Genomic DNA, 12,565 nt, shown 5'->3' with positions numbered 1-12,565 from the left:
TTATTTAACATTACTCAGTAGAGGTAGAGTAGCAAATGAGACAGACAGGGCTGAACAGCTTATTATATGATGTTAAAGCAAAACATGGGCATTTTATGAAGTTATAAAACTTATTCAGCATGTCCTCTTTTAGCCATACATGTATGAAAGAAATATTCTCTCAACATTTCCAACATTTATTCATATTTTCTTGGAAGCAAACACGGGGTTGACATTCATTAACAGTTTGTAAGTCTTCTCAAAGCCAAACATCTGCTTGGCATCCAATGGTGTTCACAAACTTTTTTCTTTAAAGGAATGTCTGTTGAGCATTTATTAGCTTCATTTGTGCTTTATGACTACCCTTTAAGTGCAGAACATTTATTTAGGGAAATCCTTCAAGTTTAAGACAATCCCAAAAGATTCAAGAAGTAGATCTGTCTTGACCCTTTGCTTAATGCAGTCATGCTAGACACAGAGTATTCAAAGCGTCCCTTTAGACCTTTTCTAGGAGGACCGGTTGATCAGACCAGGGTGAAAGGTTTTGCCTGGAATGCCACTTCTGAGTGACGACTCTCACTGAAGTGTTTTTTTTTTTTTTTTTTTAATGCACTATGGGGAAAATGGCCCAAAAGGGGGTTAAACTTTGATTAGAGATGTTGCAAGTCGGGAAAAATGCTTACTTCAATTTAACTTCTGCTTTTCAGAAGACATAAGTACATAAATTATGTAGAAGAACGGTGATTACTAGACAGTCTAAAAGCTGGAGGCTCTAGGCCAATTTTCAACCAACTGTCACACAACATAAGTTTCAAAATATGTTTAAGCTAAACTGACAACTACAGAAAAAATGTAAAATTCTTTGAAAGGCTGGGTTATGTGAACTGATGAGGATCTCAGAAACCACATGCTATTTAACACACAGCAATACTTCCCTGCAACATTCCCACCCTCTTCTGGAGGGAATACTGAAAGAGGTAGAACAGATGCTTCCACAAATTAAGCCGATCCAAACGGTAGACAGACCCGTCCCAGCATAGAGTGGCCCACAGAAGAAGGGTTTGTCCAGAAAGTGAAAGGGCCAGGAGAGGTCCTCTGGCCCAGCGGCTTTCAAGCTGGAAGGAAATAACTGAGGAAGGCATGTATGTGCACGGCTCTCCCACGGCTCTATGTCAGAGAAGCTCTACTCTCTGCTGCTTAGACCTCCAGGCTCTGTGTAGGATTTGAATCATTGCTATGTGCCAAGCTCTTCTTTTTTTTTTTTTTAAAAGTTTTTTTTTTCAACGTTTATTTATTTTTGGGACAGAGAGAGACACAGCATGAATGGGGGAGGGGCAGAGAGAGAGGGAGACACAGAATCGGAAAGAGGCTCCAGGCTCTGAGCCATGAGCCCAGAGCCCGACGCGGGGCTCGAACTCACCGACCGCGAGATCGTGACCTGGCTGAAGTCGGACGCTCAACCGACTGCGCCACCCAGGCGCCCCAAGCTCTTCTTTTTACAGGTCACAAAACCAAAGCCAGAGAAATTCCATTAGGTGGCCAAAGTGCCAGAGAGGTAAAATTAGAACAAGAATTTTATGAATCCTCAGATAAAATGCCATTATATGTACCAATTCTGCAAGCTCTAAGAACTTAGGGCATAAAATGTTGGCAACTGAGATGAGGAATTAGTTATCTGGTACAGTAACATTGCAGAATAGGTCTTGATTTTCGCTGGGCACAGAAATCTCCACAAATCTTGGAGCAAGCCTTTCCCTCTCCTACCTGTGTAAGAGTTTTAGGGAGTCTGTGAAGCCCCTAAAATGGTGAATTCAATTTTACATATTTGTGTATATGTGTATTTTGCGGGAGTGGTGGGGGGGGTGGGGGGCGAGGGGTGTTGAAAATGATGCAGAGTTTTCACGTTCTTCAAACATCTGATCCCACCAAATGATGGAATTGGTGCATTTGAGCAAGGGAAAAGAAGGAAAGAAGGACCACAAGGAGTTTATGTTTATAACCAGGAAAACTGATCAGAAACTCCTCTAACGTTAGATGCATGTTTCCTATTAAACTGTTCAGGTTATATAGGTAAGTGTACACAGAGGTAAAAAAAAAAAAACAAAAAAAAAACAAAAAAAAAAACTGCATGGTATCTATAAAAATACAGGACATGTTGGGCAGATAAAAACAGATTTCATTTTACTTCTTGGGTTTTACATACTTAAAAAAATTACTTGAAGTATAACATGAAACCTTCCCTTTGTAAACCAAAACCAGGACTCCAAAGCCCTGAATAATTTTGGAACGAGGGGATTATTTCTGTCTCTGAATAGTCCCTTCAGAAAATGGCAGTGAGTGAGAGATATAATGACTACTGACTGAGAACAACTGTTTCTTTCAATTCAACTGTAGGCTTTTCAGGAAAAACGCTCATCTTTATAACTGTGTCAATTAGGCAAACACCGAAAACTGCCTTCTGCCCTCTCTGCTGATAATGTCAGGGAAGAAAGTGGCTGATGTAATCCTGAAGATGGAACTAATATTGAGAGCCTCATTATCCATTACGGGAAGGCTTTCCTCTCCACTTCCACTCTAGCCGTGGCCCAGAGCAGACTCTGGATGATTTTCACGTGAGGACTGACCAAAAAAAAAAAAAAAAAAAAAAAAGAATATCAGAAAATAGTTGGGCGGGGAGAAACCCATAAAGCCAGAATGAACACAAACAAATTTGTGAAACAGTACTGTATTTTGAAATAATATTCAGTATCTGTCTGGAGTGTATGTTCTAATAGCGGAAAATAGAGAATTTCCTGAGGCTGGGAGATTGTCATCTTCTGGGAACCTGGAGTGCCACTTGCATTTAATGGTAAAGAAAGATCTACAGAATTGCCCACCTATTCCTCACAAGTGACAAAAGCGTATCATGGAAATTGTACTTCAAGGTTAGTAAGCTGAATGAGAGGAATACGGTCTGCGCCACTGGATAAAATGCCAGGAGGCACTAGGCGGCCAAGAAGGTGAACAGACATAACTACAGCAGTGGCACTGATGAATTCTCAACACCAGACTGGAAATTGAACCACAGTCCTTAGGGGAAAAGAGCGAGTATGAAGGCACTCAGAAGAAAAAGCTGAGGAAAGATATTTTACTTAAAAAAAAAAAAAAAAAGCCCTAAAAACTCTAAATAAAACCCAGTGTCTGCATAGGGACCTTCAGGTCCTCAAACATGCATAAAACAGGACGGAGGGAGGAAGGGGCCACACACATCTTTATAAGCTCAGTTTCAGAGCTGAGTTGCACGTGCATGGCAGAGTGTGATTCCCTCCCAGGGACCTGGGCCCAGAGGAGCCCTGAGATCCATGTGACTTGTGAGCCATCCAGAACAAGGATCTCGGGAGAGAATTTCACAAGCTCACAACATATTTTTTCTCCCTTAACTCCGCTTTCTAGTGTTTCTCTCCCTCTGCTATTGTTTAATTTTGTGGTTCAACTTTTGGAAGAATGGTGGGAGGTACTGTGTTAAGCAATGCTCTAAGAATGAGATCAGCTGCAGGGACTGCATTATGAGAACTGGCCTCCCACAGCTTTCAAAGCAACTGTGATTCTACTTAAAAGGAAAAAAAAAAAAAGGATACATGAAGGAGAGCAGGCAGGAAGTCTTATTCATCCTTGTAGGTGCAGCCCATCTGCTCAGCACACAGTAGGGCCAGACCAAGGGAACCGATCACTGAATCTAAAGAGCTCTGTATTCCGTTTTGTTTTCAAGCAGGAGCCAACAGTCATATCACTTAATGTGCTTTTGAGCAATCTTTTGTTGATCCTTGTGATCCCATTAGCGAAAGTGATTAACAACTAGATCTGGCACACAATTATCCTGATGGAAGGGTGTCAGAGTTGAACACTACTAAGACTTGGTCAAGAGATTAGCAAGGAATCAAGAAAGGTCACTGGAAAAAGCAGATTTTTAAAAAGCATGGTGATACCAAAGTGCAAATGAGACCATCAAGATAAATTAATCTCTAATTCTTTCTTCGTGATTAAGCAGAAAGCCTGAATATTACTAATATTAAGTATGTACAACATGCTATCCAAGAGCTGTTTTACAGCAACATTTATCAATACATACCACAGTGAAGAAAAATAAATGACTAAAGTAATACGATTCCTGGAATAAGCACTTTTAATTCTCTGAGTATAATTTCATAGGTTGAAAATGATGCTTTATAAAAGGTATTTATTAAGTTAGGTTTAAATAGGTTTCACAAAATAGGTTCCAGCTGAAATTTCGGAAAGATCTACAAGACATGGCTTATAAATGTGGAGGCAGGTTATAGGCAGGATATTTAAGAGAATAAGCCCAGACAAAAAAGGGTTAAAAAGAATAACCTTCTTTTATCAGTAAATATATATTTTAAGATAATAAAAGAAAATAGAAAACATTTAAAGATAATGTTAAAAGAACAAATTCTGAGAAATTCTTCAGAAGCCTTGCTAAGATTTCATCTCCCAGGAGGAGAAACACTGGAGACACTGCCACCTGGACCTGGTGTGACCAGCTGGTAAGACTCAGTCAGTGGACGGCAAAGAGGAAAATCCCTGGGTTCCACGGTGAAGACACTGGGCATAGTCATGAATACATTAAATTAATTAATTAATTAATTTAAAAATATTTATTTGAGAGAGAGGGAGAGAGAGAGAGAGAGAGAGAGAGAACACGAGTGGGGGACGATCAGAGAAAGAGAGAGGAAGAGAGACAGACTCCCAAGCAGGTTCCATGCTATTGGTGCAGAGCCCGACTTGGGGCTTGCACTCGTGAACTATGAGAACATGACCTGAGCCGAAACCAAGAGTCGGATGCTTAACTGACTGAGCCACCCAGGTGCCCCTTATTTATTGATTACAAAAAAAAAATTATTTAATTATTTTTTATTTTAGAGAGAGGGAAAGGGTGAATGGGAGAGAGGGGCAGAAGGAGAGATAAATAGAATCTTAAGCAGGCTTCATGCTTAGCATGGAGCCCAACGTGGGGCTCCATCCCATGATTCTGGGATCATGACCTGAGCCAAAATCAACAGTTGGATACTAAACCAACTGAGCCACCCAGCTGTCCCATGAATATTCTTTCTTTCTTTCTTTCTTTCTTCCTTCCTTCCTTCCTTCCTTCCTTCCTTCCTTCCTTCCTTTCTCTTTCTTTCTTTCTTATTTAAAAATTTTTAAGGTTAATTTATTTTGAGAGAGAGAGAGAGCACAAGCAGGGTAGGAGCAGAGAAAGGAGGGAGGAGAGAGGTGAGAGGTGAGAGGTGAGACGTGAGAGGAGGGAGAGAATCCCAAGCAGGTTCTGAGCTGTCAGCACAGAGCCTGATGCGGGGCTCAAACTCAAGAGCCACAAGATCATGAACTGAGGCCAAAGGCAGACACTTAGCCGACGGAGCCACCAGGTGCCCCATCAATACACTTTAAATTTTAGGATATAGGGGAACAATGAAGACAAAGATATGAGGAAGATTTTTTGACAAGAAGTTTGGGAAGGACTGGAGTGAATAGTTTACAAAAATGTAGTTCTATGGATTCAAGCCTTGATAACTCAAAACAGATTCTAATTTAGGAAATGGGCAATATCATAAATTACAGGAAAGAGGAATGTACAGTCAAGAAACAGTCTTGAGGAAAATGACCAAGCACCTCCCATCCTGCCATTTCCTAAAGTTAAGTCCTTGAAGCAGGATCTAAGATTGATGTGTAGAAAAGAGAACATTTACAGAAATTACCAAACATGGAAATGTAGGTAAATAACTGATTTTGAACACAGGAGATGGCAATAAACTTGTTGATTCAAATTATGAAAAATAATTACTAATGATCACTAAGACTCTGCTACTAAATTCTATTCCAGGTTGTAAACCTTCAGTCTTGAGTGAGTGAAATAACAAATAACCTGACATTTACAAATTCTGGATAGAATCTGGAAGTTCAAAAATCAAGAACTTAGGAGCAAGGTGCTCTTTACTGAAATCTGACAATATTAAGGAGAACTTACCTGCAGCAAATAACAGCTTTGCATGACAAAGCCAAGTCCAGGAAATACTGTCTTACTCCAAAAGTTAAGGCATACTTGAGGGTTTTCCCATCAATTATAAGAGCAAAATCATTCTCTTTTCGAAGAGCATCACCAAGGGTAGTGCAGTGGCGACTGAGAGTTTCCCTTGTTGCCTGTAAAATCAAACAAACACTCTCAACATTTTACTCCCATTTGTTCTACTAAGATGCCTTCAGGATGTTCAGCAGCTACATTTAGTTATTTTTAGTGCTTTTCTGTTTTAAATTGCTTTCCCATAACTCCACTCATTTTATTCTCACAAAAGCTCCTCAAAGGAGATTGGACAAATGTTATCAGAAAAAATAAATTACTCCATTAAAGTCACACATCTGTGCCTACCAGGGTTGGGATTACAAATCACTGATTCCTCTGCAATCTTTGCTCATTATTCTAACCACACAAATCACAGTCCTGCAAAAATATTTTCACTAAATTATCTTATTACAAAACAACAACACTGTCCTAATTTATGAACTAGTCAAAATTGCTTAGCCATGAATCCAAGGGAAAAGTTGAAGAATATAATTTAAATAACTTACAGTTATTTTTTCAGAATTCCTCAATGCTACTGAAACTTAATTCCCAGTAACCAAGAGGGGAAATGCAGTATCTGTCATCTCTTGCCACTTCACAAATTGGTTTCTATAACTTTAATCATGATTTCATGATGCCGTATTTCAGTTAGGGATGGGGACATGTGGCTTGGTAATCTTGATGGATCAAATAAAAGAACCCTTCCCATCAATAAAGAGTATTAAAAACCTTTAGTATCAAGGAAAGCTTTGTTCACCTCAACTATACAGAGGGGTTGTATTTATCTCCCTCGTCAAGAACTGCTTTCTCAGCTCTTCAAAGGCAAAAAGTTTCAAGATATTTAGCTTCCCTGCCCCCCCCCCGCCCCAAATCCTATAGACTCTTCCTATAACCTAATGGGGCCGGCTTTCTGTTTTACAAGAGTCCGAACACTGAGAAGAAACAGAACACTGGCTCTGCACAAGGAAATATAAGGAACAATTCCTCTACTACTGGAGTTGTTCAGAATGCTAGCCTGCAGTTATTTATATAATAAATACAATAAATATACATGTATATATATATTTGTACTTACTATGTATATATATACATATATGTATATATGTATGTATACACATATATACGTATATGTATACATATATATTATTATGTATACATATATACATATATATATATATAAAATAAAGTCTACCTTTAATAAAAGTACTTATAATTTTTATTGCATTCATGGGACATAATTATTGTTCCAATTTAAGAATGTGGCACTGTTTTTTCAGTTGCACTCACAAACAGGGAAGTAAAGACATAGGGAATTAAAATGTTTATTGGAGATTTTTGAAGGTGTTTCTGCATTCATATTTGAATGTAGTTCACACTGTGTTCTGGGATTTCAAAATCTGTTTATCAGAATAATATAACCACATTGTGCCGTAAAGTAAGCCTGCCCAAATTTCCTAATACTGGAACTTCACTTAACGTCTCCCCTGTTCCTCATGATCTACAGTGACACTAAGGACCACCATGCAGCAGCATTCTCTACAAAAATTTTGTTTATACTTCACATCCAGGGGAAGTAGCTGTTTGAATTTACAGGCTTTATCTTCCTATTTCCTGCTAAAAAAATTTGGTCCAAGAGCACTTGAGAAAAGAAGGTGAAAATTTCAGAAAAATTCTGCAAACAAAATTTACTAATGACAATATAGATTACTCTAGATTGCCTTAAAAACAAATTAACAAAGACTAAACGAGCAAGTAAATGAATGAACTGAGAAAAAAGATAAAAATAAAATACTTAGCACATAGCACATACAAGGTTCTAAGGGCTATGCATACGTATACATTTAGTAAATACTTGTTATAACCCTTTGCAGAAGGCATCATTGCTACCCCCATTCTGCAGATGAGAAACAGGAGACAGAATTTAACTTCCTTGTCCATGAACACTTGGCTACTAATGGGTGAAATCAAACTCAGAATTAAAAAAGTTCTGTGCTAGCTTGCCTTTCTCCATATAATCCGGCAAAAATAAATAAATAAATAAGTAAATAAATAAATAGTAAAAAAAAAAAAAGAATTAAAAAAAAACCCCACCCCAACTTGAGACAGTACCAGGCATAGCAACTTATAAATAAATGGAATGCCCACATCATTCCCTCTGTTGTTTCCCTAGAGTTCTCATCATCTGTCTCTCATCTCGTCTTTACTGCCAACAGAGATTTCTCTTTATAAAACAAATGTAAAACACAAACCACATCTCTTGCTCTGAAATTTTTCTATGGCTTCCTACTGTTTACACGATAAAGTCCAAACTCTTAAATCGGCATTGAAGACTCTCTGAAATCTAGGCCCAACTAATTTTCATTCATATTTCCCTTCACAGTCTTGACCCCTTCATGCCGTCTTTGGAATGCCCTTCCCTTCAGAGGTTAGTCTATCACCTTCTAAACCAAGTTTATCCACTAAGCCCTCCCAGACTCGGCCCATGTGACCAAGTGTAACTCACTCTAGACCAGCAACATCTTCAGTTCCTTGAAGGGAGAGAGTACGTTTAACCCATTTCTCAGCAGCAAACATATTGCCCATGATTACAAATGGTTGGGAATTGCCAATGTATTGAATGAAAGCACTGATAAATTCTGATTTCATTCTACTGGCAGCTCTTCAATTCCCTGTCTTTTATCACTTCTGATTTGAGAGTGAGTGAGCGTGTGCATGCATGCATGCGTGTGTGTGTGTGTGTGTGTGTGTGTGTGTGTGTGAGAGAGAGAGAGAGAGAGAGAGAAACAGAGAGAGGAAGAGAGGGAGGGAGGGAGATCTTGTCTTGCTTGCTCCTTAATTTTTTAGAGAACAATCCATCACTTCAACAGTCTTTCAAACCAAGGCACTGATCACTAAAATGCCATTGTATTTTTTATGCTTTTGCCCATGTGACTCCTGGGCTGAAAACCCAAATGAAAGCTGAGGTAGAGCCCAGGAGAACTCCACATTTCCTTAAAGATCAGCGGTAGAGCAAGACTGAAAGTCAAGTGAGCCCTGAGCCTTGTAAGCTCCCGCATTAACTGAAGCCATGGGACGCGGTCCGGTGCATCCTCCTGCTCTCTCTCCTTTTGAAAAGTGTTCTCTGACACCTTGAAATGTGTTGAGAACTGTCTTATTTGTAGCATTAGTACCCAATGGGTTTCCATGGTGATTATCACAGATCTTCAGCAAATCAAAAGGTGTCAGGACATATAATAGGGGCAACATTTCAGAAGGTGAGTCCAAAACTTCCCACTGTGAATTCACCAGGCGGCCCACCTAGAGTGCAGGGCGACAACAAAAAGCTGCAAACATTTCCTTATTTTAGTTTATAGCTTTCTTTTGTAAGGAGCTCTGTCGTTGGCTATTACATGTTATATTTTACTCTTATTTATACTGCCAGGAGTATTTTAAAATTATTTTATTTATGAAAGTTTATTGCTTCTCCCCTAAGCCTGGGAGCCATACTTTATGGCCACATTGCATTGAAGCTTATCTCCTGTAGCTAGAAATAAATTTATTAGTATATTAGCTGTTGCTTTGTTTTCTTTTTGGCTACTGGAGGGGGAAATGTTTAAACATTTAAACTTAGTGACATGTGAAAGTGAAAATATATAAATGAGAAGCTAAATCAGAAAAAGGATAAAGGACCACAGAGTAGAACAAAATGAAAGCTCTGTAATATCTCCTTATTCTACACAGTCTTATTTGTGGGCTGAAAGAAAAGGAGTGTGTGTTGCCATAACCATGGCTGGTGTGAAGTAAAGGCAATTTGGGGACACAGATAGGCGAGGGGCAAGGCAAGGGTCCAGGTACCTTACTCGGCAGCCATACAGGTGAGGGAGGGAAAGTAGGATTTGTGTGCTTTCCCTTACCCATATGGGTAAGTGTCCCTTACCCATATGGACACTCCAGTCAATCCTTCAGCTCAGCTCCCCCTCCCCTAAGCCCTGCACACAGCCAAGAGCTCTTTAGAGGCTCTTAGCCCCTGGACCTCCTGCCATACTTTCCTGCCTCGCCAATTCACAGTTTAGGCCACAACTAACACTCTCCTCGGTTCTTAGTCTTGACAACATGGAAGGGAAAAACCACCTCACTACGAGGACAGGCTCTATTCCAGCTCTCTCCTCTTGCATGGGTGCTCATTACCACTGATCCATGCTTTCATCCATGCCCACTGGATTCCATTTTCCCACAGGCTACTCCAGACCCTTTCTTCTCCCAAGATTCCAAATTCGGCCCTCGTCACGTCAGCCAACATCTATCTGCTTTACTGAGAACGTTTATACCAGGAAGAATTCCCTCAACTTTCCTTCCTCAACCTCAAAACTTCCCTTTACTTTTTTTCTCCCTAATTTTTGAGGCAGGGGAAGAAATGAATTTTTCTCGCCTCTGGTCCCTCCACTTTTCTCTTGCATCTTCCTTCTCTCCATTGTCACTGTTTTTCTCCCTTTAGGACTGCAAACTAAAAAGAGTGAACAAATAAACGACCATGGCTCTATTGCTCCTGAGTCCTCCAGGTGACAGGGGTGCTACTATCTTTTGGACTGTCCACATACTTGTTTATACTTCTACAACACAGCACGATGTATAGTCATTTATCTCTTCTTCCCTTTGGGACTGAGGCCTCTGACAAAGAAATAAAGGCTTTGTAATGAAAGAACAACCAAATTATTAACGATTGCAGAATACCTTGTAGGAAGTTACAATAGTTTTTGTGTGACTATTTTGAAGATTGCTTTTGCTGAGTATACAACTCTTGTGTTTTATAAAACTCCAAGAATGTCTTGGATATTTTTTTTAAGATTTTACTTTTTTGTAATTTTTTTTTAACTTTTTATTTATTACTGAGAGACAGAAAGAGACAGAGGTGTGAGCAGGGGAGGGGCAGAGAGAGAGAGGGGGAGATACAGAATCTGAAGCAGGCTCCAGGCTCTCAGCAGTCAGCACAGAGCCCAACATGGGGCTCGAACTTATAAACCGTGAGAGCATGACCTGAGCCAAAGTCAGAAGCTCAACTGACTGAACCACCCAGGTGCCCCAAAGTGCTTATCTTCTTTTAGAGGAAATGGAGAACAAGGTGGTACTGATGATCTAACATCTCTTTCTGTCTCATAGAATATCAATTGTCTAATAAAAATAATAAACACCTAGACTAGCTATTTCATGATCAAGCAAGGTTATGCAACAGTGGGCCAAGTAAACAATATTTATTTGCTTTCTAAGAAATATGCTTAGAAAAGAAAAAGAAAGAAAAATGCTTGGCAGATAATTAGGCCAGTAGAATTCCTCATAAAGATAACTCTGACCAGAAGGCTTTCATGGAGTTCTATTTCAATCTTTAGGGGATAGCCTGGAAAAATAGGTAACATGTTCATATAAAACCCTGCAATAAAATAAAATAAAACAAAACAAAACAAAATAAAATAAAACAAAACAACAAACATTAAGAAATCAGAGACTTGTAGCTTTATGGCAATCTTTTTCAGTGCTTTTACATGACCTTTACCAAGGAAATCCTTGATAAAAACCACATAGGGGAGCCTAGACAATGAAATCTGACACAATTTTACAGTGAAACAAATTGAAAGCCCTGATTTGTTTGGAAAGTATCATAGCATGCAAGATGTCACTTCCATTTTGGCAAAAACTCTGCTTGGAACAGTCTAAAGAACCCAGAGGCCAGATGTGCAAAGTACATCCTAGGCCACCTAAGAACTATGTTTTTGATGGCCTAAAATGTAATGTTGTAGAAAGCACCTGCATAAAATGGCTCTTTTCAGCCATTTTTCTAGTCTTTGGTTTTTTTCTCCTGATTCTTTTCAGAGGTTTATACATAGACAGTCTTACTTAGGAACATATCCAAGGAACACCCTCATAGAGAATGTGGAAATACCCCTAAGGAAAGGAAAATAAAAGCCTTTAGCCTTTGACTAGAAGACGAGTTGGCCAAATCTCACTAGCACAGATGAGGTAAAGATTACAGATAAATATTCCAACATGCCAGACCTCATGGTGGTGACTTCCACACCGTGCTCCAGGGCCACGGTTACTTACAGGGACAATAAGTGATGTTTCATCACTCATCTACATCCCGGAGGGTATCATCAGCAAGGCCAAGCCAGAATGGCAACAGCTAAAGGAAAGAGGTATATTTATTTATCACAAAGTATATGTTGGTGTTTGGGTGACTACAGACACTTGGCATTTATATTTCTTCCTGGGAATCTGTTAAAGTATGTGCAGGTCAAATGATAAACTTATGTTTTAAGGAGAATTCTATTCCCAGAAAGGAAAAAAATAATATATCAACATTCTGAATTACACGTTGACTTTCAGACACAGTATTTAACAATGTATTTCATTGTTCTTGGATTTATTCTTTTCCTTCATGAGTTCATCACCGGTTAAGCGAAATAAGCATACGATTGGGGCTAATGATGAATCACACTTGGG

General features: G+C 39.2%; 1 protein-coding gene across 10 annotated transcripts in view; it reads right to left on the bottom strand.

Moving 5' to 3' along the window:
- Nucleotides 1–12,565, bottom strand: part of ATP8A1 (ATPase phospholipid transporting 8A1) — a 235,113-nt gene that overhangs the window by 69,081 nt on the left and 153,467 nt on the right. For all 10 annotated transcript variants that reach the window (XM_045474206.1, XM_045474203.1, XM_045474204.1 and 7 more), the window contains one exon: nt 5,999–6,171. In XM_045474206.1, coding sequence (XP_045330162.1) covers nt 5,999–6,171 — 173 coding nt within the window. The remainder of the gene's footprint in view (nt 1–5,998; nt 6,172–12,565) is intronic.

Source organism: Leopardus geoffroyi, chromosome B1 (genome assembly GCF_018350155.1).
Source record: "Leopardus geoffroyi isolate Oge1 chromosome B1, O.geoffroyi_Oge1_pat1.0, whole genome shotgun sequence".
Classification (NCBI taxonomy): Eukaryota; Metazoa; Chordata; class Mammalia; order Carnivora; family Felidae; genus Leopardus; species Leopardus geoffroyi.
Note: the sequence above shows the minus strand (reverse complement) of the source record. Positions and strands in the feature narration are given on the sequence as shown.